Source organism: Aethalodelphis obliquidens, unplaced genomic scaffold, assembly GCF_003676395.1.
Source record: "Aethalodelphis obliquidens isolate GAN/ISIS:26980383/991018 unplaced genomic scaffold, ASM367639v1 scaffold74, whole genome shotgun sequence".
In the NCBI taxonomy this organism is placed as follows: domain Eukaryota; kingdom Metazoa; phylum Chordata; class Mammalia; order Artiodactyla; family Delphinidae; genus Aethalodelphis; species Aethalodelphis obliquidens.
In genome coordinates, this window is record NW_020838018.1 from 8,315,728 (window position 1) to 8,335,397 (window position 19,670).

At 45.6% G+C, this 19,670-nt stretch overlaps 1 protein-coding gene across 6 annotated transcripts in view; it reads right to left on the reverse strand.

Annotated features, from left to right (window-relative positions):
* The window catches only part of BIN3 (bridging integrator 3), a 44,254-nt gene that overhangs the window by 15,077 nt on the left and 9,507 nt on the right, over positions 1–19,670 (reverse strand). For 5 of the 6 annotated variants that reach the window (XR_003429800.1, XM_027092090.1, XM_027092093.1 and 2 more), the window contains one exon: positions 6,386–6,434. Coding sequence is in view for 3 of the 6 variants with exons in the window: in XM_027092090.1 (XP_026947891.1) it covers positions 6,386–6,434 (49 nt within the window). In the remaining 3 variants the exon portion in view is untranslated. Of the gene's footprint in view, positions 1–6,385; positions 6,435–6,731; positions 7,028–19,670 lie in introns of those variants that run through there. The other variant, XM_027092091.1, reaches the window with a different exon arrangement.

Consider the following 19,670-nt stretch of genomic DNA (forward strand, 5'->3'; position numbering starts at 1 on the left):
GCCTGGGGTCTGAACACGGGCCAGGAGGCCTGGTTCCCAGGCCTGCGCCCTTTACCGTCATTCTACCTAAGGGGGAAAAGCTCTGGCTGATGAACTAAAGCCATGACCTATGAGAGCACCTTCCTGGCGGCTGCCCCGAGACTCCTGCCAGGGAGAGCCGTAAATCCTGGCTATCACAGGTTGGAGGTGAAGGAGTGTGAATTTGCAGTGATCATCAAAGCCCCGCTGTGCCTCACCAGGAGTCTTCTAAAACCCCGTTGGCCTCATGCTCCATGTTTGGATTAAGGTAAATTTGACAGTCGTAGACTGGCAGAACATTATTCAGGCCAATTATTTCACGAGATAAATGAGAACGCCACCCAGAGGGGGGAAGTGATTTACATCAGGACACAGAGCTAGTGTGTGGCAAAGCAGGGCTAGAATTCAGACTCCTAATCCAGGCCTTTTTTTTTTTTTAAACTGCATTCATTAATCCCACAAACATTTATTGAGCACCAATTAAGTGTAGTGCATTCTGCCAGGTGCCAGGGATACACTGGTGAATAAAACAGACACGGGGGCTTCCCTGGTGGTGCAGTGGTTTAGAGTCCACCTGCCAATGCAGGGGACACGGTTTGAGCCCTGGTCCGGGAAGATCCCAAGTGCCTCGAAGCAACTAAGCCCGTGAGCCACAACTACTGAGCCCGCGTGCCACAACTACTGAAGCCTGCGCACTTAGAGCCCGTGCTCCACAACAAGAGAAGCCACCACAATGAGGAGCGCATGCACCACAACGAAGAGTAGCCCCCGCTCGTCGCAACTAGAGAAAGCCTGCGCGCAGCAATGAAGATCCAACGCAGCCAAAAATAAATAATAAAAAAAACCCAAAACAGACACGGGCCCTGGTCGGGAGATCAAAAGAACAAACACACACGTGACGGGGGGCTGTGGGGAGCCCCATGGAGGGCAAGGAAGGGCCCAGTGAGGCCTGACGCAGAGACCCTACTTAGCATCCGACCCCAGGGCTTGACAATGGGGCTGTCTTGCATGGAGACGGCTCACCTTCCTCATTTGAACTGTAAAACTCAGAAGCGGAAACACATGGTCTTCCCCTTACATTATGATCCTAACATCTGGGACCTTCTACAAAGTTGTGAAGTAAAACTCATCACTGGGAATTCCCTGTCAGTCCAGTGGTTAGGACTCCGCATTCTAACAGACGAGGGCCCAGGTTCAATCCTTGGTCCCAGAACTAAGATCCCAAAGCCATGTGGTGCAGCGAAATCCATCAATCAATCACGGGTGCCCTAGCCTTCTGCCCTACAGTCTTTTCCTCTCTTTTCAACAGACCCACTTCTTCTCCATCTGGGAACCCAACGTTTTCATCATCACCTTTTGTATGACCCACCAAAAGATCCTCTCAAGAAAAAATTCACAGTTCACTCCCGCTAAAGTGCATGTGCCTGATAAAAGTTTAAAGTGCTACCTAAGTCGGGGGATTTGTAGCTGGACAGGAATCAGAGTCTTAGCTGAAGGTCTGAACAGCTGCTGGTGTGACCGTGGATGGGAGATTTGTTCTGGAGCAAATGGGCCTCGCCCTGCCCTTTGGAGTCCGCACTGAAGTTCGTCTAGTCCTTTTTTCAACAGCGCCCGGGGGAAGGCGGTGGAGGGGAGCAAGCAGACAGAAGATATGAACTCTGATACTAGATGAGGAGCTTTAGAAACATTTCCAACATTTTGAGCCTCGGTTTCTTTTCTAATAAAATGAGATAGCTTCACTTGGTCTCAGCCCATGGGAATCTCAGGTGGCTGACAAGGCAGTGGGCTGACAGCATCAGCCTTGCTGGCTTGTTTGGAGGATTAACGAGCAGTACGTGTAGAGCACAGAGCACAGCGCCCGGCTTACACACGGGGTCTCCCTGCTCCCCTCCACTGGGGTGGTGAGAGGACCGGGGGTCTGAGGAAGCAGACTGGTCTGTGACCCTCTGGCACAGAGCACTCAGTCAGCTGGCAGGTGGGGTAAAGCCTGGGCCCTGTGCCTGGGGCCACAGAGGGGCCTCCCTCCACTGGACACGTCTCCTTTCTTACTTTGTAGGATGTGACAGCTGAGCTGAGTCTTTACGTCGCACAAGTATTTTTTCTGCCGAAAAGATGAAGTTGAAATTAAGGATGCCCTGGCCAGGGTCCAGCTCTCCTGAAGACCAAGAGCAGAGGGCAGGTACCCTGGGGGTGGGTGGGCGAGAAGGGAGGCGAGGGCCAGGCTCCCCTCGCTCTCTTGCGCAATCCCCAGCGTGCTGTGTGGGATGTCAGGGAACACCTGGTCTCCCGGGCTGCCACTGCTGGGACTTGCACAGAGAAGGACCGCAGGTTTCCAACTGGCTGAGGAGAAACTCAGGGTCTCGCGCTGGAAGCGGAGAAGTGTGTCGGGGTGGGAGCTTGAGTCTTCTGCTCTCCCAGCTCAAGGCCATCTGACAGCCTAAGAGAAGGTCAAGAACGCTTCACCTCTTTTGTCGGTAGCCAGCTGGCGTTGCTTCCACAGCTCACTGCTCCTGAGGTCTCTCTCCTCCCCAGGGGAAAGATCTGAGAGGCACAGCACCGGGATTCTAGGCCCTCAGACAACGGCTGAGGGGATCAAGGGACACACTGGAGTCTCATTCCAAGGTATATCCGTGCAGAGGGAAGGAGCCAAATACAAAAGATCTGAACATCTCTGGATGCTTGATGCCTTTGCCAAGAAGGCAACTGGACTCCAGTCAACAATGCAAGTGTAAACACATGTGCACGACTGTCGGCAGGTCAGGGTGGGCTGGGTCAGGCTGGCGAGGTCAGTGCAGGGAGGGTCAAGCACAGAGACTGCCTCAGCAACCCCTGCATTCTCGGAGGCTCAGGGCTGCAGGAGGGGCCGTGCTGCTCACAGCTTGTCCCCAGGGCCTAGGTCAGGCTGCCACACGGCAGGAGCTCGGTGGTTGTTAAGTGAATAGTGGGCTGAGTTCCCACCCACTCACACTCATGGTGAAGGGAAGAGGGAGGCCAGCAGGCAGGGCCAGGCTCTAATCCCGGGGCTAAGCGGAGCCAGATTGGATCTGAGGCAGAGCGAGCCTTGTGCCTTCTGAGAAACTCCTCTTCCAGGGTGGCTCAGGGTAGAGAGCAGCCTGCCTTTGGTTTGTTACAAAGGGTCCCTCCACTTTGCACGTGAAAACCCTTCTCAGGTGAAGGCGCAACCTGCAGGGACTCCCATCTGCCTTGACCTTCCAGAGCGCCTGCCTAGCTGGGAATCTAGGTGTGTGCGAGACCCAGGGAAACCCTTGCTTCAATGTGCGAAGTCTTCCATCATGCCGGTTGCAGAGGGAGGTGCAGCTTCTCTTTGCCGTACCAAGATGCTCCAGCTCCTTCATGAGCTGGGGCAGCGGGAGGGGACTAAGCAGAAGGTTAGGACTGGAAAGTGGGGGAGTGTTTGTCCTTCCATTTCAGCCCCAGTGGTCAGCCCCTGCAGAGAACACGCCCTTCCAGCCAAAGCCTTGACAATACTGGAATCTGTGTTAATAACCTGGGCACAGCAGAATGGGGAGGGCAAACGCACAATGCTTTCTTTGTGTCTGATGGTTGGGTGCCTTGAGCCAAAAATCTCCTGAAACTCCCTGAAGATAACATGAGCTTTTCTTCCCATGACAGGGGTGCCACGACTTCCAATAACCCAGACAGCCACATCTGCTCCCCTCCCCGAGAGTGCCTGGACAGGAAAAATAGAGTGCGTCACCCATGTTCGGGGGCAGCTGCCAGAGATGCTGAGACAACTGCACAGCCTCGGCCTGTTTGGGGGCCAGGAGGGGGCTTGTGCGGGGGAGGGTAGGGAGACTCCGAAGAGGTAGGGTCTTGCTACATAGACTTCAGTGCCTCTGGGGAGTTGAGGAAGCAAAGGACTCTATTCCTCGTGAGAGATCAAAGGCCCAGCCTACCATTTCATTGTACTGGGGAATCCAGCTGCTGGGGACAGGCTGGGTCCTTGGTGGTTTATTAAGAGTCAAATCAGCTATCGTCTCATAATGCAGTTAATATTTACTGAGGGCTCACCACGTGCCAGGCACTGTGCTAAGAGCTTCATGTGCATTACCTCATGTAAGATGCATAATACTTACATCAATGACATAGGAGCCAGTATCATCCTCACTTCACAAAGGAGAAAATGAGGGCTCAGGGAGGGTAAGGAACTTGCTAAAGGTCACGGACAACACGTGGCAGGGCCAGGATGGGAATCCAGGCAGGGAACCTTCCAAATCCAGTTTCATAACCATTCCTTGATGCCCAGTCTGTCTGGAGGAGCTGATGCCAGGTGTTAGAGGGCTACAATTCCATCCCAAACACGACGGATGCCAGGAAAGGAAGAGGGAGGCCACGGGCCCATCCACAGGCACTGAGATTGTCCATCTGCCCTTCCTCCGGGGAGTCCTGGCCACCCCTTAGAGTAAAAGACCTAGAGACCTTTCCAACAACAAATTCTGGCAAGGAAGCGAGAAACTGCATGCTACCCTATACTTTTCCGTGGAGAACAAAGGCTATTTCCATCAAGGTTGGGGTGTTAGGAGAAATTTTTGTTTGTTTGTTTGTTTTTTGGTAGTGAGTGCTGGGAATAAAAGACCCTTCTCGAAACCACTTCCCTTTCAGATCTGCCCTGGATTAAACTCTGGAGACTCAAAGCCACACCTTCCCACTTCCTGTAGCTGGCTGGAGCACGCCCAGGTTCTCCGCGCTTAAGCTGAGAGCCTCCACAGCTGGTCAGCCTCTGCATGGGAGGTATACTCTGAGTCTGTCCTTGGCCTGCCTTTGCTTGAAAAAAAGGGAGGGCCCTTTGTCCATGGACCCATTTCCTTTTAAGTGACCTAACTTTGGATTTCCCAAAGATGGAGCCAGTGCTCAGATGCGTGCTGCACTTCCCCTCCCGCCAAACCCAGTTCAGAGTCCGGAGCTAAGGAGGGCCAAGGTTATAAGACAAGAACTGTCTTATAAGCGGCTGGGATGACAGTCCAGGGCCTCCAGCAGGCTGACAGTGCTAACCTTACAGATATAGTCTCTCACGTTAAACCCTCAAGAGCCTCACCCACATTGGTGGGTGAGGGGTTGGAGAGACCATTCTTTTTTTTCAAATTAATTAATTAATTTTTGGCTGCGTTGCGTCTTTGTTGCTGCACATGAGCTTTCTCTAGTTGTGGCAGGCGGGGGCTACTCTTCGTTGCAGTGCATGGGCTTCTCATTGCAGTGGCCTTTTGTTGCGGAGCACGGGCTCTAGGCGCGCAGGCTCAGTAGTTGTGGCACTCGGGCTCTAGAGCACAGGCTCAGTAGTTGTGGCACCTGGGCTTAGTTGCTCCATGGCATGTGGGATCTTCCCGGACCAGGGCTCGAACCCGTGTCCCCTGCATTGGCAGGCGGATTCTTAACCCCTGTGCCACCAGTGAAGTCCTGTGGAGAGGCCATTCTTGACTAGAATTCCAAAACCTCAGGAGATCTTCACAGCCCGAGTGAGCTCACGTGAAGCTATGGAAAGTGTACGAAACGGAGCCTCAAACTTGAGTTCTAATTCCAGCTCCATCAGAATTAGGTTTATGAAACGTAATTCTTAGAAAGTCACAAAAACTCCACGGGCCTTGGTTTTCTCATCAGGAAAACTCAGAAGGTTGGACTGGATGATCTCTAAGGGCTTCCAGTGCTTTTTTTTTTTTGCCCACACTGCGTAGCTTGCAGGACCTTAGTTCCCCAACAAGGGATCGAACCTGGGCCCCCTGCGGTGGAAAGAGTGGAGTCCTAACAATTGGGCTGCTAGGGAAGTCCCACAGTTCTAACTTTCTGAGAATCTAGATTCTCCTCCTCTTCCATTGTGGCAATAAAACAGAGACAAAAACTGTGGACTTACAAAGGGGTAGGATTCAATCATGCCCTCCCAGTGAGTGGCTCCGGGTCCTGGCTAAGAATGAATGAAGCAGCAGAGAGAAGGGGACCTGGACATCCCAGGGAGGCTTTCTGGCCTTTTACGCAGCCTGAGGGGGCGGCAGATAGAAGCCTGGGACGTGTCCTTGGCGGGAGCCTATGTCTCAGGAACCCTTTCAGGAAAGTGCAGACTGTCACGCTAGACCCCAGTGCTGGGCTGTTCAGAAGCAGGGTGTCTGTCCTCACTTTGTAACCCACCTCTTCCACCTGCCCAAGGAAGGGGAGGGGCCCAGGCTGACCTGAGGGAGGAAAGTGTCCCAGGATAGGAGGGCCCTATAAGCCCCCGCCTGTGTGAGGTTCTAGAGCAGCACGACTGGGAATAATAAGGCCTGGGTTCTGCCTTCCCAGCACCACCATTCACTGAGTCAAAGCTCCGGTTCTACACAAAGGCCACGTGAGTCTCGGAGTGAAAGAACTGGTTACTCACTGTTTTGGGGACAATCTGTTTCTTGGGCTGCCCAATCTTGAAAGGAATCCTGTAAGACAAAGAGTCAAAGAGGAAGGTTAGGAGAAATGGGGAAGGATGTGGCTGAAAAGACTTGATGAGGTACGGCCACTTCCCCCCTGGAAGGAGTGCCTCACTCCCGGGACTCATACCACGTGCCAGCGGGTCTAGGACCATCAGCAACCAGGCTGGGCTCCAGGAGAACGGTCCCCCATGGACAGAATCAGATGGAGGTGCCCCAGGGCATCTTTCTCTGCAATGTCTACATACATTGCAAAGGTGAAGGCAGGAAAGGTGAGATACTGTACTAGTAACAGTCACTACAAACCTTGTGTCTTGAGGAGCTGCGAAGTCAGAGGTTGCAGGCTCACCTGGACAGCTATCATCCTTGAAAACATGCCTTTAAAAAACACCGCAAAGCCCACTATCATCTGTAGCAGGTGCTTCCCTACTTCTCTATAGAGAGACAGACTGTGGAGGGCTTCTTGTGGGGCTGGGGAGAGATGACGAATTGTAGGAGCACTGAGGACCAGTCAGGCTGGGTTACTTCCCGCGAGAATTGACAACATCTAAAGAAAGCTAGCTTGGAGAAGAATCTGAATCCAGTTCAAGTCTGCCCTGAACTTGCTGGGAAGCTCTGCACCTCAGGTTCCCCACTTGGAAATGGAAGAAGGTGTGGCATAATGGAAGGAAGGTCATTGCCCAGGAGTGAAACCCTGAGCGCTAACCCCGCCTCCACCCCTGAGGAGCAGGACGCCAGGAAATGACTGCACCGGGACTTAATTTCCTACTCTGAAACAAGAGGGTTAAACTGGGTAATCTAGAAGCTTCCTTCAAGCGCTGAAAATTCTCCCATCCTACAGTTCTGAGAATTAAAGAAGCCACAGGGCATCCCCACAGCTACAGAAACGCGGCTTCTCCCACCAAGGTAGGAGTGAGTTAAGCATCCCTGGCTGGGATCAGCTCAGGGAAGAGCCCTGAGGGTACAGGTTGGACCCCACTCTCACTGCTCTCCTTCCAGTGCTCAGGACCAGTGGTCCCTTCCATTCAAACCTCCCGCTCCCACTCCTTCCCCCCACCCCCTCCACCAGGCCCCTCCCTCCACACCCCCCTCTCCCCAAGCCTGGCTTCTCTTGGCCCATACTGACCAACACTGCTGCTAAGCCCAGTGGTATAATTAACCACCGATAATAACCCCAGACAACGATCTGGTTGAGAGGATGGGCCAGCCTGAGTCACAGCAGTTTAAATATAATTTCTGGAGGACATCCTGTTTATTGTTAATCCAGCCCCGTAATTTCGGAGCGTTAACCCTTTGGGGGCTGGCTGATTCACGTGGCTTCTGTAAACAAATAATCTCTGGCTACGTAATTACCAAGGGAAGGTAAGCTATGGAATTGAAAAGGAAAGAAAAAATGAAATTGCCATTTCCCTCGCTCAGACCTGAAGAAGAAAGGTTACGAGGACAGGAGAGCCTTAGTCCTCTCCCCCAGCAACAGTTACTTCTGCCCAAATCAGGGACTCGAGTTGACTGACACAATGGTTTTGGACAGTGAGCAACTGCCCGCAAGGACCATTTTGGTGACAGTGCAAATGAGGTCCTGGTGGCATTGCAAAAAGACCGATCCTGCTCTGTGTGAAGCATGTTGCCATATAAAAAGCTCTGGACCAGGAATCAGAAACCCTGGTCTTGGGCTTCCCTGGTGGCGCAGTAGTTGAGAGTCTGCCTGCCAATGCAGGGGACGTGGGTTCGTGCCCCGGTTCGGGAAGATCCCACATGCCACGGAGTGGCTGGGCCCACGAGCCATGGCCACTGAGCCTGTGCATCCGGAGCCTGTGCTCCGCAACGGGAGAGGCCACAACAGTGAGAGGCCCGCGTACCGCAAAAAAAAAAAAAAAAAAGAAACCCTGGTCTCTGCCTCTGACTAGTTTCTTAAACAAACTATAAAACAAAGGAGCTGGACTACGTAGCCCTTTCAGCTTACCTAAAACTTGAATTCTAAACTGAATCTCCATTCCGAGCACATGGGGAGCGGAATGCGCATTCTAAAGAGCCCTCAGAGCGGTCCTCAAAGTGACCCTAACGTGGCGTCTAGTACTACAGACTAGCTACAAAGGAATTAGGAACTTAGATTCCATTATTTGTGGTGCCACAGCCTCTCTCTAAATCTTAATTTGGAATCACAGTATTTTTAGAGCTGCAAGTTACCATAGAAATTTTTCCAGTTCAACCCTCTCATTTTGGAGATGCGGAAGCAGATCTGGAGGGGTTCAGTGACTAGCCCAGGGTCACTCAGCAACAGGACCCAGAACAAACAATCAGGGTTGTAATTTCTTGTCCAGTTTTCTCTCTACTACTCACAGTTCAATACTCTTTCACGCAGATATGTCATATGTGTTTGAAGGAACTAGGAAAAAAATCATCTGGTCAAAATACCTAATCTTAAAATACTATGGAATTTAGAAAGGGTTCATTGTTAAAAGCCTGGAAATGAAAGAGGACCGTGTTATCAGGAGGAGGTTGGTGCTGAACTGGGTGCTTCTGCACAAATGAGAGGCCGTGTGAACTGTGTAGAAGGAACCAGGCCTCTGTAATCTCACTGCAGCTACTGACAATCACCTATAACTTTATCATATGATTCTGATTAGTTTTCACCTCACCTCTTCAAAAGCCATCTCCCTGTCTGAAGAACGCCTTAAAAAAAAAAGTAACTTTTGATTAGAAAAGTTTTAGATTTACAGAACAATTGTAAAGACAGTACCTAACTCCATATATCCCACACCCAGTTTCCCTTATTATTAACATCTTATATTCACATGGCATATTTGTCACAATTAGCAAACCAATCCTGAAATATTAAAGTCTACACTTTATTCAGATTCCCTTAGTTTTCACCTAACATCCCCTTTAAGTTCCAGGACCCCAGCCAGGTTGCCGCATTCCATTTAGTCATTGTCTGCTCAGACTCCTCCTGGTATTTTCTCAGACTTTCCCTGTTTTTGATGACCTGGACAGTTTTAAGGAGTGATGGTCAGGTAGTCTATAGAAATGTCCCTCAGCTGGGACTTGTCTGCTATCTTGCTCATGACTAGACTGGCGCTATAGGTTCTGGAGGGAAGGGGTGAAGTGCGACTCTTGCCACATCATACTGAGGGCTCGAGCCATCAACCCGACTTCCTACTGCTGATGTGAGTCTCCGTCACTGGGCTGAAGCAGCCTTTCCCGGGATTCTCCGATATATGGTCCCCCCCCGCTCCACGACCCCCCCACCTTTGGAAGGAAGCCACTGGGCACAGCCCACACTTAAGAAATGAAGAGTAATACTCCACCTTTTTGCGGGCAGAGTATTGGCATAAGTTATTTGGGATTCTGCATGGGAGATTTCTGTTCTCTATTTATTCATACAGTCACTTATAGCAGTATAAATGCACCGATATTTATTTTATATGGGTTATAATCCAATCCTACTTTATTCTGTTGCTCAAACTGTTCGAGCTTTGGCCGCGGGGAGCTCCTTCAGTTGCCTCCTGTGTCTTTCTGACATACCCACATCAGTGTGTGTGCGTGTGTGTGCGTGCGCGCGCGTGTGTGTGTTTTGTTTAGTACTTCCTTGTTTTCTGGACTATGAACTGCTCCAGGCTTACCCTGTACATTTCCTGAGCCAGCCCTAGAACTGGTCGAGGAACTTCCTAAACCAGCAGTCACTGTGCCTCTATAATATGGTCTCACCCCGCCTTTTAGTTTCCCTTTCCATTCACCCAGTACAACTACTCTGATTCAGCCAAGTGGCTGTTCGTTTATCCCCCAAATCTAGACGCCTTATAAACAACTTCCTGTCCCAAAGTGGAGGTCCATGTTTTAGTGTCAACATGTCATTAATAATTTCATCAGGACAAAAGGCATAAAACTTGGACTGTCCAGGGCAACTGGGACATACGGCCACCCCACCCAGAGGGAACCTTTCCCTTCTCCTGGCTTCATCAAAGCTGTTCTGACTCCCAAACCTTGCTTACCTTCTTCAAAATGTCTACGACTTTATTAGGCATTTAAAAATACTCTACCTTTTACAGTTGATTACAGTTCATCTCTTTAAAAAGTAAAACATGCTCATCAGAGAAAACTTGAAAAAGTACAGAAAGTCTAAAAGAGAGAAGAGAGGGAGAGAGAAAGAGAAGGAAAAGAAGGAAAAGAAAAAACTCCAAAATAGCCCTCTGTCTCATATTGAAAAGATAACCAAGGTTAATGTTTTGGTGTTAATTATATTTTAAACATTTTCAGAAAGAAAAAAACCTGAAGCTGATATGCCAAATGTTAGTAGTTAATTCCGGGTGGTGAGAATATGATTACTGTTTTCTTTTTTGCACTTTCCATATCTCTCAGATAAACTGAAGAAAAAAAAAATCCCTTAAGTTCTTTTCCTTGACTATAAAAATAACACCTGATCAGTGTCAAAAACTTGGAAAACCACAAAGGACAAACACACACACACAGATACACAAAATCCCAGAGAAAAAGTAATACCCCAAATTTCAGTGTGTACAGCATATGCATATTTACACAACTTTTAAAAAAAATAAAGGAAACATATATCAGGAGTGTTTTTATATGCCAATACACAAGTTTTCATCAGCCTGACTTTTAAGAGCTACCTAGTATTTCATTAATCAACTGTATCACTAATTTTCTTTTTGTAACCCACATGGCTTACATTATCATTTCAACTGCCTCAAGTTTTTCTTCCAATATAAACAAAAACCAACGGCTAAATCTTTGGGCATATCAAGGATTAGTCACATAGGATAAATTCTTAGTATTGGAATTGCTGGGTCAAAGGATGCATGCAGGTTCAAGGCTTTGATTCGCTTGCCAAATTGCCTGAGACAGGCTGAAACAGTTTACATTTTTTAAAGGATTGAAATCATTTACCACCAGTCCCAGGATTTTTTTCCTGTCTTAACGTTTACCTTTCCATTTTGTACGTGTGTGTGTTTAATGTACAGAGGCTTTTAATTTGTATGAAGCGAAACTGCCCAAATCTGTCTCTTCCCTTTATGATTTCTTCCTTTGGTGTCATACTGAGAAAGACCTGCCTCTTCCACTCCAACACAGAAAAATTTCACCTGGACCTACTTTTTACTTTTATGATTTCCTTCCACTAATCTAAGTTTTGCCCTTATCAAAGTTATACATGTGCATAGTTTAACAAGGCAACAATGTCTGCTAAGTAAAACATTAGGTTCTAGGCTCCCCTAAACTCAATTGCCTGTGATGAGCACTTCTAACGTGGCTGGTTTTGTTTTGTTTTTGATATGCACCTTTGCATCTCTAAATAAAAATGCGTGCATTACCACCTTGTGATGATTAGGTTTTAGGCCCTAGCTGTTGACTTTTTATCTTGGAAGAGGAAGATTTAACTAAACAAAAACACACACCTCTTTTGGGTCTTCACCTCTATTACCCAAAGGCACATTTGCAACTCTGCCTTCTCAATAGAGGTACACTGTGATCTGGTTAGAGCAATGCGAAATACACTACTAGGAACAGAACATGGTTTGTTTTCCTTCCTGCATGTGGCAGCCAGCAGACTGTTCAGCTTCAGCCAAACCTTCAGGAGACTGTGGCGTTCCCAAGCCAAAACCCCCAGCCGAGCCACTCCCAAATTCCTGACAATCAGAGACTGGTATTATTGTTGGGAGGCACTAATTTGTGGGGTAATCTGTTCCACAGCAATACAGAACTAAGAACACTGCACAAGTTTCCCTAAAGATAATTTTTCCTTTTCTTTCATATGCTTCATCTTCTAGATGTTTATCCCTAATCCTCTCTCAGTTGTCTAAATCTACTCAATACATTCATGCGTATCAGGTGTCCTATCATTTTCCCTTCCTGAAGCAGTCTCTACTGGAGCCTTGGACCTGCTCGGGTCTGGACGGGCTGCCTCCACTCTGGGCTCCCCTGTCACCACCCTCACAGGGATTCCTTCCACCTCTCTCCTAGGATCTTTTCCACCTGGATTCCATGTCTTCTCCTTTCTTGATTTACTCCTCCTCTGGGTGGAGAAAAAGTGTGAGGGAGATCAGTTTTGAGACTGCGCAACCCAAACCCCTTTTATCCTATCCTCACACGAGTTAGTTTTGACTGGGTATAGAATTATAGGCTGGACATGATTTCTTCCAGAATCTCAAAGGCACTGTTTCACTGGCTTCTCATTTCCCAGTGCTGCTGTGGTGGTGAAGTCTGAAGCCAATCTGACTCCCAACCTTTGTATGTGACCCGCTTTTTATCTTCTTCATGCCAGCTTCGAGGGTCAGATGTGTCTCCCCCATGTTGCAAAATTTCACAACGATGTACCTTGGGGTCTGTTTTTATCCATTGTGCTGGGGGATACACAGGACTCTTTCAAGTTGGCAATTTATAATCTTTAGTTCTGGGATTAAAGGAAACTTTGTTGCTACTGACCACTCCCCCCACACCCATTTTCTCTGTTTCTTATTTCTGAAATTCTTATAATTCTGATGCTGACCCTCTTTGGCTGGTCCTCTAATTTCTCTATTTTTCAATGTTTCCTTATCTTTTAATATTTCTAAAGAGTTTTTCATTTCTGCTGCCATGTTTTTAATTTCCAACAGCTCTTCTTAATTTTCAGGATGTCCCTTTTTTTTTTAAATGGTACCCTGTTTTTATTTCTTGGATGCCTTATCTGAAAATCTTAATGATAGCTTTGAAAAAAGTTTCTTCTTCCTTTATAGTCTCAGTTTCCCTTCAAGTTGCTTTTTGTGTTTGTTTTAGTCTCCATTTTTCATATTAAACATGTCCCTTGGATGAGTGGTAATTCTTGGTTGTCTTCTCCAACATATGACTGGGGACCAAAACGCTGACTAGAAGCTGTAAGTACATGAATAACGTCTGTCTATTGTGTAGGATGATCTGGCTGAGAAGTTTTGTGGGGGATCCTCGATGCCAGTTTGTACTCTTTTCTCCAAGGGAGGTAAAATTCCCTAGAGAAGATTCTTCCACTGTCTTGGACTGGGAATAAAGGCCCAGCTCACTGTTCTGGGAGCGGAGTAGAAGAGGCTGTGTGTGTGTGTGTGTGTGTGTGTGTGTGTGTGTGTAAGAGGATGTGTCAGCACTCCACATGCATTCATCCACTTCATCCTCCTATGAGGTCCTGCCCTCACCTGTGCTTGGAGCGGATCTGGGTTTTGTGGGCCTGAAGCTTACACAATTTTGCATGCCCTTTAAAAAAAAGAGATTACAAAACTGCAAATATAAAAATAGGCCTGAAAGTGAATGTTTATTTAAACAGAGAAAAGAGCATTATAAATTACAAGCTATAAAAGCTGACAAATAACATGAACATCAGAAAATCAAGAATAACCTAATATTTTTATTAATCATCTGCCTGACACACCTTTATATTTATTTCTGCACATTTTTTTGGCTGCATAGTCTATGATTGCCTCTTCATGTGACACAGAGTTGACAAATCATTTCCTTAGAGAGAAAAGACACATAATTCAGCCTTTTCTCTAGTAGTGTTGATTGAAATTTGCTTTCTATTACTGACAGTTTAGAAAAGCTTTTTTTTCCAGCTTACTGGTAACATATAAATATAAACTTTAGGATTGTTGTAAAATTTAGGAAAATCTCATGTTTCTCTCATAAATAAACTATAAGATTTCAGGCCACATTTCAAATTTTCTTGTACAATGACTAATCTTAAATGCTCTCTGAATTAATGAGAGTAACTGGTCTGTCACTGAGGTCCTAGTAGGAGGGTATGAGTTTTATGTTATCTTTGTTATGTCTTTCATGTTAAATCCACTAGAAATTTAAATGTTTTAGGCAATAGGTTCATATGATTTGCTCCTCCTCTTCATTAACTAGATCATCAGATAATCATCACTCCTATCTAAAACTGATCTTACTCTCTTAATGAATTACTAGCTTTTGGTACAATGTGACAATGTCTTGTTACACTTTACATGATTTCAGAGTAATATCTATTGATTTCATTCTCACCTTTGTCACTTTTGTTTTGTGTTCTACTTTTATCCAATTTTTCTCTTAGCTATAAAATACATTTGAAGATGATCAAAAAAGGTATCCTTTGTGCGCTTCCAACTCAGGACTCTAATTTCTCACTTGTTTTATGTTTTTCAAAAATGTCTTTACAAACTGAAGTCAAAACAGCATACGCCCAATTCATCAACCCCCTCCAATCCTGTCCCATCCCAAAAAGGGTCTAGGCTACTCCAAAGCTGCCTGACATGAAGGGTAGTATAAAGAAGAAAAAGAAGGACCTAGAGATTGCCATACTGAGTGTAGTCAGACAGCGAAAGACAAATGTCATATGATATCGCTTATATGTGGAATCTAAAAAAATGGTACAAATGAACCTATTTACAAAACAGAAATTCAGAAATTGAGTCACAGATGTAGAAAACACCCTTATGTTACCAAAGGGAAAAAAGGGGGGGGGGAGGGATAAATTGGGAGACTGCGATTGACATATACACACTACTATATATAAAACAGGTAACTAATAAGAACCTATTGTATAGCACAGGGGACTCTACTCAATACTCTGTAATGAGCTATATGGGAATAGAATCTAAAAAAGAGTGGATACATGTAGCTGATTCACTTTGCTGTACAGCAGAAACTAACACAACATTGTACATCAACTAGACTCCAATAAATAATTAATTTAAAAAAAAGGAGGAAAGGAAGGCAGAGATATTCTTAGCTGAGTGCAGTATAAATACATTTTCGAAGTTTACAGAAACACAGGATCATTTGAACACATGGCTAGGGTTCCTTCTAGGGCCCTGGACAAGGTCCATGTAAGCGAGGGGCCCTGAGGCTTAAGCTTCATTAGTTTCACACAGTAAATCCACCTCTGTGTGCCCTAGTAGAAAAACTCCCTGCTTCACACTCTCCAGGGGTGGGGCCCCTTCATTCTTCTGCTAGGGTGAGGTGGGGACAGTGTCCAGTGAAACGGCGTTGGGGAGGAGATGGTAGGACTCTCAACTTATTCATAAGCAGCTTTCAATCAATCCCCCTGATCTGAGTGTTCGGCTTCAGCCCACTTCTAGAGGTACCTAGTGTCACCTAGTGTCACCTGAACCTTTGAGGATTCTGTGATGTAAGTTCTTGGTTTTCCTAAATGCCAGTTCACCACCTGGCCTTCTGGGAACTGCCAAGTCAGTTACCCCATGTAACTGCATTCCAATCCCCAAATGTTGTCAATGTCTGTTCTATTCTCCCTGAATTGGTAGGTTTATGACTTAAAAAAAATCACCTCACTGTGCTTTGTGTGGGATTTCTGAGGGAGATATAATAGATGTACATTATTATACATTATAATGTATAATGTGTTATACATTATAGATGTATATGTATTATGTTATTATATACACCTGGTTTTATCTCCTGCACAAATCCCACAATTTGTCACCTTTACTCAGAAACTGCTTTATTAATTTTAAATAACAACTTTATGAGATGTAATTCACATACCTAACATTCATCCCTTTAAAGTGTACAATTTGGTGTTTTGGCTGTATTCACAGAGTTGTGCAACCATCACTACAACTAATTTTATTTTTTTTGGCAACGCTGCGTGGCTTGCTGGATCTTAGTTCCTTGACCAGGGATCAAACCTGCTCCCTTGGCAGTGAAAGAGCAGAGTCCTAACCACTGGGCTGCCAGGGAATTCCCACCACTAGCTAATTTTAGAATATTTTCATCACCCAAAAGGAAACCCTGTATCTACTAGCAGTCATTCACCATTTTGTAGTGTGGTACAAAGACACTTTCAGTCTCCATGGATTTGCCTGTTCTGGACATTTCATATAAATGGAATTATATAACATGTGGCCTTTTGTGTTTTCTAATTTTTTAATATGGTGTAGGTAAGGATCCTACTTCATTCTTTTGCATGTGACTATCCAGTTATCCCAGTACCGTCTGTTGAAAAGACTATTCCTTCTCCATTGAACTGGCATCCTTGTTAAAAATCAACTGACCATCAGTATAAGCCTTATTTTTGGATTCTCAATTCTATTCCATTGATCTACATATCTATCTTTATTGCTAGTACCACATTGTCTTAGTTACCGTTGCTTTGTAGTAAGTTTTGAGATTGGGAAGTGTGAGTCCTCCAACTTTGTTCTTCTTCGTCAAGATTGTTTTCGCTATTCTGTGTCCCTTGAATTTTCATATGAATTTTAGTGGTTTGTCTTTTATATTTAAATCTTTACTCCATGTACAGTTTGAGTGTATGGCTAACCAGTTGTTTTAACATGATTTAAAAAATAATCCATCTTTGGGACTTCCCTGGTGGCGCAGTGGTTAAGAATCCGCCTGCCAATGCAGGGGACATGGGTTCGAGCCCTGGTCCGGGAAGATCCCACATGCCACAGAGCAACTAAGCCTGTGCGCCACAACTACTGAGCCTGCGCTCTAGAGCCTGCGAGCCACAACTACTGAAGCCTGCCCGCCTAGAGCCTGTGCTCCGCAACAAGAGAAGCCACTGCAGTGAGAAGCCTGCGCACTGCAACTAGAGAAAGCCGGCTTGCAGCAACAAAGACCCAATGCAGCAAAAATAAATGAATGAATGAATTAAAAAAATAATCTATCTTTGAAAAATCATTTTATCAGCATTAAATACTTCCGCTCTATATCACAGATCTGTCTACTCTTTTGACAATAACACAAATTTAATTATTTAAAACAGATCTTGATACCTAGTAAGCAAATCCCTTCTCATTACATTTCTTTTTCAGGTAATTTGGCTATTTTAATTTTGTTTTCATATTTAAGATGAAATTCAAAATCATCTGCTGTGTTTCCCCTTCCAAATCAGGATATTAATTACTGAAAATACATTATATTTATAGATTAACTTTTGAAGAACCTACATCTTTATAAATATTAGGTTTGCTCATTCAGGGCCAAAATACTTCTCTCCAGTCATTCAAGTCTTTTTATTATGCCCTTTAGTCTTAAGAGTTTTTTTTCACATAGGTCCTCTACATTTGTTTAGTTAAATGTTAACATCCAAAAGTAACACTTACCTGTGAATTTTTTTGCCCTACACACGTCTTAGGTACATTCCATGGAATTTTATATTTTTGGTTATACTATAAATGGATTCTCTTTTTCATTTCATCTTCCTAGTACACAGGAAAGCTAGTGGGTGTTAAATATTTACCCCACAACCAATCACCACAGCTATACACCTAACCTACATAGCCCAAGAAATTTGGCTGGGGAAAAAAAAAAGAACTAATTGGGTTTTCCAAGTAGACAGTGATACCATCTTAAAATAATTGTAAAATTTCCCTCTTCTTCCCCAATATTTAATACCTATTTTTGTCTTGTATTACGGCATTGGCTAAAAATTACAGAAAAATGTTTTTCACTTTAGTAAGAATACTTCGAGTTTGATCTTTCACTATAAAATATGAAGAGGGCTCCTGGTTTATTTAGGAGGCTAATAGTAAGGAAATATTTTTCTGTTTCTAGTTTACTGAAAGATACAAAGACTGGATTTTTGAATTATATCAATGCCTTTTCAGCATGCATTTGGTGGACCTGTTGGTTCTCCTATGACCTAGTGCTGTGACGAACTGTGTGAATACATGTCCTAAGACTGAGCCATCCTTCCATTACTGAAGTGAGCTCTGCTTGGTTAAAGGTACAGGTTAATTAACTTTGATGTGCATACATCTTGCTTTCTGATTATGACACAAAAGCACCTCAAGGGTAGGGACTCAATGTTATGCTTCTCTGCAACTCCTGCCAAGTGCTGTACTAGGCACAGTGCTATTTTCAACCTTTTACTGAATGAACAGTCAGTAAATATGTATTAGGGGCCTCCTTCATGCCTAGCACTACACGAGGTTCTAGGGACATCAGGATGAATACGGCAGACTCATTCTATGATCTCATGGAGCTTATAGTCTGGCTTCATACACATAGTAAGCAGGGAATGAATGATTAAATGAATGAGTAAAATGAGTCTATTGGCCCAGGGGCCCTACGAAATACCATAGTCTAATTTAGGGTTCCTGAAAAAAGCTACTCTTAGATCAGGCTATATAAAGAACAAAGAAAGGTAATATCATTGTCCTTGGTCTCCCAATCCTTACCTGAGTAAAATAAAACCTAAAAAGGCATCGCCAGCTACAAGTATCAGCCTGGGTCAAGGGAAAGTAAATTCAGTGGAGACGGAGAGAACGAAGCTGGCCTTTGGCACTGGGAGTAAAGCCTGGCAAAGATATCAGAGTATGGGTCAAGGGAAAACATTTTCAAGAGCCTGAGAGGAAATATGAAAGGAGAAGAGTCTCCTGGGTTTATTCTCAGGCTGCCAAAGAGCAAACGTACTCCACTCTGCCAGAGAAAGAGCCAGAAAACTGGGGCAGGTGCCCTGATGGAGGGATCGGATTCTCTGCCACTGACGTGAAAGATGGTGAGACGAAAGAGCAAAGCAACTGCACTGTCAACTGACTCTTCTGCCTCTTCTTCTCCTTGACCTCTTGATTTCACCCTGCGGTCTAGGCCCCCGCAGGAACCCAGGGACGTCCTCAGGAGAAGCGACTGCTTTGGAAAGTGTGCGGCAAGACTGACAGTATCAGAGCATCTCAGAGCAGTGCTGTCCTGGCACGGCTGGGGCTCTGGGGCGGGGGGCTTCCAGACTTTTGTTCCTCCTCCTTCTCACAGCTTTCCTCAGGGCTCTCCCCCTGGAATCGGGCGGGTACGCAGAGATCCAGAGAGGAGACTGGGCTTGCTCCCCAGAGAATCTCTACGTTCTGGAAACCATCATGAAGGCTGTGAGCTCCCGGCCCCTGGAGTAGGATTCTTTACTTTGTTCTGCTTGCCATTCCATAAATATGAGCACCAGAGGGCAGGAGGAGGGATATTTTGGTCTCGGCAACAAAATGGAGAAAACATTTCTCTCAGCCCTACCCTTCTCCAACCCCCAACATGCCCCACCTCAAAAAAGAAAAAAAAAAGTTCTGTGTGTACAGAGGGAAAGGGGGGAAGAAAAAGGGTTCTATTTTCTTTCACAATAAAGAAAAGTCAACAGGATGTTCTCCAAAGCTACAAATATACTTTTTCAAACAGTAAATATCTCTAATAGCAGCATGATGCCAGTTGGCTAATTCTGTCTGTCTCAGGAAAACCTTTCCCCAAAAACTCCTGCTCTTGGGTAATGTCTATTTACAAAACCAGCTCTTGTGCATTTTCGATTTGCTA